Genomic DNA, 4,741 nt, shown 5'->3' on the forward strand with positions numbered 1-4,741 from the left:
ATCCCAATGAAACATTTCTCCTTAAGACAGGAAGTATAGTGTATCTTCCTCCAAGGCTGTCAAAATGTGAAAGTTAAAGAAAAAGGATTAATCAAACTTCATCAAAGTTGTTAAAGCATGAAGATCTACCATATACAATGTCAACGTAAATGTTTGTTCCACCTCTTAACAGAAGGTGCATGCTGGAAAATAATGTATGTTTTACTCCACTACATTTATTTGGCCATTGAGTAGTGCAGTCACCTATAAAACTGAACCCATCTACTTCCTGCTGGCCTACATCTGTCTGTCCGTCTCTCACTGGGTTCACTGTAATCAGCCACCAGCCACTGTAATGACAGAACATTGCATCCTCATTTATTCTGTAAGTTTACCCTTCTCTCCACAACCTTTAATTCCATTATTATTATCTGCAGACAGGGGTCATATCACTCATCGTGAGTGAGTGAGCACCTGTCTCTGTTTCTGACCACAACTAATCTCACATCCTGCTGCATAGTATTTTGGGTGCCCAGTTAGGGCTGCATGCTCAAGGACTTCCCATGTTTTAATATGTCAGATATTTCTAAAATGTAGTCTTTGTCTTTAGGTCTACCTGAATTCAGCTTCTCTAATGCATGTATTAATTAGTCATTATCAAATGTTGTCAAGTGAGGCTATGTGGATGTGTAGGTTGGTCAAATACAAAAAATGTTATACAACAAATCAATATTAGAAACAAATCAATGTTTTCTTAATGCGTTACATTCTTGTGTAGATCGTGTTCAATGCAAAACCATTGCTGACTTTAAGGACATGGATATGACTCCTAACACTGTGGGGAGCTAATATAGAGGCGGGACTTCCCACAGACCAACCAATCGGTACATAGGACACTGGATGTGCATCAAAAGGTTGCTCCATGGTTGCTGCTCAGCTGCTCCTGCTGAAAGGCTGCTCCCTCCTTGAAAACTCGTCATTCCCGGCAACACTGTCCAATAGAATTAATGAACGCTCCTTTAGTTCCGCCCTTATAAACCTCCTGACGAATGAAAAACAGTGTACTTAAATAACGCTCTATCCGGTTGGATAGAGTGACGGATATCACATGGAGAAGAGCCAATCACAAACGAAGGAGGGTTGGCGTGAACCAATGGGCGTTTAGGACGAGGACGCCGCTCTTATAAAGTACAAGGTGACAGGTTCTCTCATCCTACATTCACTGACTGCTGCTGTGTGCGAAAGCCTCTAATCCCGGACCCTCCGAAAGCCGAAATTAACCGGTAATATTTGCCTTTCATATCTCCTGCACTTCATATACACTCACGTCAGTCCGTGTAGTAAATGCATTCTCGCATTTAAACCTCGCCGTGTCTGTCCTCAGAAAACGCTCGTGAAGCTAGCTATCATTGCTAACATTCGTTAGCCGGCAAGCTAGGTCGGCCATTGAATGAACTGGTGCCCTAGAAATTATCTGAGGCCGTCACTACGTGTGCTCTTGGTTCTCCTGTGCGACAGGCAATGGAGCAGTAGTGAGGAGAGGACTGTGTTTCGGCCAGCCGCTGTGGTTGTTGTACCGTTAAGAGCAGCGGGTCTTAAACGCCCTCCGCGCGGCCAAGCCGACGCTTGAATGTAAAATGTCTGACACGGCGGGCCTACCGTGCTCCAACTCAACTCGCCGCTACAAGGACGTCCTCCGTGGGGCAGCTGCAGTGTCACGTCGCCCCGTGTCACTGCACCACGACACTGTTCAGGTTGACTATATCGGCGTGGTGCACCGCATCTGCTTTCGAGGCCCAATCTAACAGTCTGTGGCTCTTTTTTGACCTTCAAGTCTGCAGACTGGTTAGCTTAGCTTAGCTCTTTGCGCTAACACCCACCTCTCCTCTACGAGGACTGTCAACCGGACTCGGGTATGAGAGGAAAGGTGACACAGTCGTGCGGGCTAACCTTGGAATTGAATGAATCGTAACGACGTTATGGCGAAATGCTGATGTTTTATGATCCCCTCTCACACATATTGTAGTACAACTTCCCAGCAGAAAGGCCCTCCAAGTTTCAGCTAATGGCGCCTTGCATTTGTGGAGCGTTAAAGCCACTCATTCCCCAGCATGTGTGGATATTTAGAGTTGATCCTGTTCAGTAGTCTGTGCGCTGGGATTAGGCTTTCTGTCTGAGCAGACATGGGTGGCTCTTCTCGATCCACTTGGTGCTGGACTTGACCTTTGCAAAGAGATTCCCTCCAGTGAATGTTTTTTTGTTTTAACCTTGCAACGGATTTATTTCACATGGAAGACTTGCATGCATTGGTGTCTAACCCAGATGAGTGTCTGTGTACACTTTGACCCTGAGCTGTGAACATAAGGTAACGTCCCAAGCTGTCAGAGCTGCAGGTCAATGAAGAACAAACGATGGCACCGAGCTGAAGCCTGCGATTTAATCCCAGTTATTTCAGACTCTGCGAGGCTGTGCAATTTCTTTTTAGATTCCCCTTAAAAGTCACCTAAGTTATAACAAACTAGAAAGCCCTGTGCCATTGGGAAGTAGGGAGATTGTATTGCTCACATCTTGACATTAGGATGACTCTTAACAAGAATTGTAGACAATCAGTTTCAACACGTAAGATGTGTATATACACAACTTGTCTCCCTTAACACCCGACATCTTTTGCACGCTCCTGAATCGGCCTTTAACCGTCAATCTGAATCTGCCACTTGATCATCAGTGGACGGTTGTGCATGAGAACACGTGACTGTGAATGTAAACTGTTCTTCTCTCTCCAGCTCCCAACCATGTACGCCTGCGCCAAGTTTGTCACTTCTCCAGCTGTGGTACGTCAGACGACATTCTTTTTGTCAATGTGCTTAAGATGTGTAACAGTGCTTATGTGAGCATCAGCAGTCAATTGCAGCAACATGTGGTTGTTTTGTTAGTATACTTCAGTGAAGAAAGGTGTCAAACAACCTGTGGAAAGGAGACTTGTAAAATTCCAGTTGCATGAGCATAGATCACTGCAGCACATTCAGTTCCATGGCTGCATGAGCTTTTGGCATCCTTGTTTGATTTCAAGGACACAGTAGTTGGGAATCGCAGTCCTGTCTCGCTCATGCTCTATATAACGGTCGCACAGTTGGTGGCATTTCCACGTCAGCTGACCCTTCAGCATGTAGGTCATCTCAGTCATGGAGGTGTTGTGGAGGACAAAGTTCCACATTTACATGCTGTTCAGCAGGACTGGGCAGGATATCTCCAGAGTGAGAGTTGAGTAGTCATAGTGTAGTTCTATGGGTGATTTAAGTTGCTACTGAAACTCTTTCAATCTGTCCTGCTCACTGCTCTGCACAATTCCCTGCTATGAGCTAACTAAAAGCACAGATTAAGGGTGTCATGGTAGAGACGCCAGACTGTCAGATCACTATCGACTCTCTAGCTGCACTGTGTGAAACTTTAAATATTGATGTTGCAGCAGTGGATATTTTTGACTATTTTTGATTTATTCAAAATATTGTACAATTGTAATGATTTTTAGATCAGCACTTTAATATACTCCAGTGTGTCAGAAATGCCCACTTAGATTATGCTGTTGTATTTTACATTTATTTAATTTGGTAGTTTGTTACTCACGACTCCTAGTCTTGCAAAACTGTTTAATGTCCCTCATATCAGTTTACATCTTATGTCATGGACTGGCTGCATTTTTGAAAATGTTGGATCATGTCGGCATACATACATCCTCCTTTACACTAGAGCTGATCCTTTTTTTCCAAAACTCCATAATTTAATGCAATTACTGCTAGTTTCAGTTAAAAGTGAAAAATCCAGATGTTTTGGTCTTTGCAGTTGAAAAATGTTTTAACATTGTTGAAGCGGTTCTAATACGGTTGTGTCTCCTGTAGCTGCGTGGAGGGTCCAGAATCCTCGCCCGGCCGGCCTCAGTCTCCCTCTTCAACAGACCTGAAGCGGAGCAGCAGGTCAGTCCTTTGACCTTCAGTCCTCCTTCACCCAGTTTGAAATGGCCTTGGCCACCTTCTCAGTGCACCTGACCTGGGTTTGTGTGTATGGATGGATAATATCCAATAGTTGCAGTCCGTTACTTGTTTTGCAATGTTGATATATTGTTTTTGGCAATAGCTACCTCAGTACAAATGTATAGGGAAAAATATCTCACTGGATAGGTTTCATCGTTCCAACCCAAATCAGCATGAGATTAATGTGCACATCCCAGATTCTTGCTAAATATCTAAAGTCCTACACACGTGTGTCCAACACTTGTCTGAGAGAAACGACTCTGGGATTGCACTCCTGTCTCCCACCAGCTACCAAAACGAAACGTGCTTGTGGGCAGCTGAGTCTGCAGCTTACATAGACAGAGGATGTGTTCAAGCTCTACTCAATAAAAATAAGTATTAGGCAAAGGTAAATTATAACTCTCTTAAATTGTAGTTTCTGCTCCTAAAGCAATGTAAAATAGATATTTTTAAATTGGAAGTTATGACCAGCTTATCTTAACACTAGCTCTAAAGAACTTAATGCATAATAAGTCTGAAAATATGAATAGTTTGATATGAGTAATTGTTTTCCTAACCTTTTGAATTGTGTGGATTTATGCAAATCAACTTGGATCACAATGGCAGCGTAAAAAGATCAGTTTTTGAATTTGACGCTTTAAACTGACTTTGGAATGGTTCCCATCAAGGGAAAAAGTTAATATTGATACCAGCTGCAATAACAAAAGGACTATGGCTCATCAGCACAAACATGA

At 43.3% G+C, this 4,741-nt stretch overlaps 1 protein-coding gene across 1 annotated transcript in view; it reads left to right on the forward strand.

Annotated features, from left to right (window-relative positions):
* Positions 1 to 1,197: 1,197 nt before the first annotated feature.
* The window catches only part of atp5mc1 (ATP synthase membrane subunit c locus 1), a 5,609-nt gene continuing 2,065 nt past the window's right edge, over positions 1,198 to 4,741 (forward strand). The window contains exons 1-3 of the mRNA XM_079232947.1: positions 1,198 to 1,262; positions 2,763 to 2,810; positions 3,876 to 3,950. Coding sequence (XP_079089073.1) covers positions 2,772 to 2,810; positions 3,876 to 3,950 — 114 coding nt within the window. The 5' untranslated portion in view covers positions 1,198 to 1,262; positions 2,763 to 2,771. The remainder of the gene's footprint in view (positions 1,263 to 2,762; positions 2,811 to 3,875; positions 3,951 to 4,741) is intronic.

Source organism: Taurulus bubalis (genome assembly GCF_910589615.1).
Source record: "Taurulus bubalis genome assembly, chromosome: 17".
NCBI classification, from domain to species: domain Eukaryota; kingdom Metazoa; phylum Chordata; class Actinopteri; order Perciformes; family Cottidae; genus Taurulus; species Taurulus bubalis.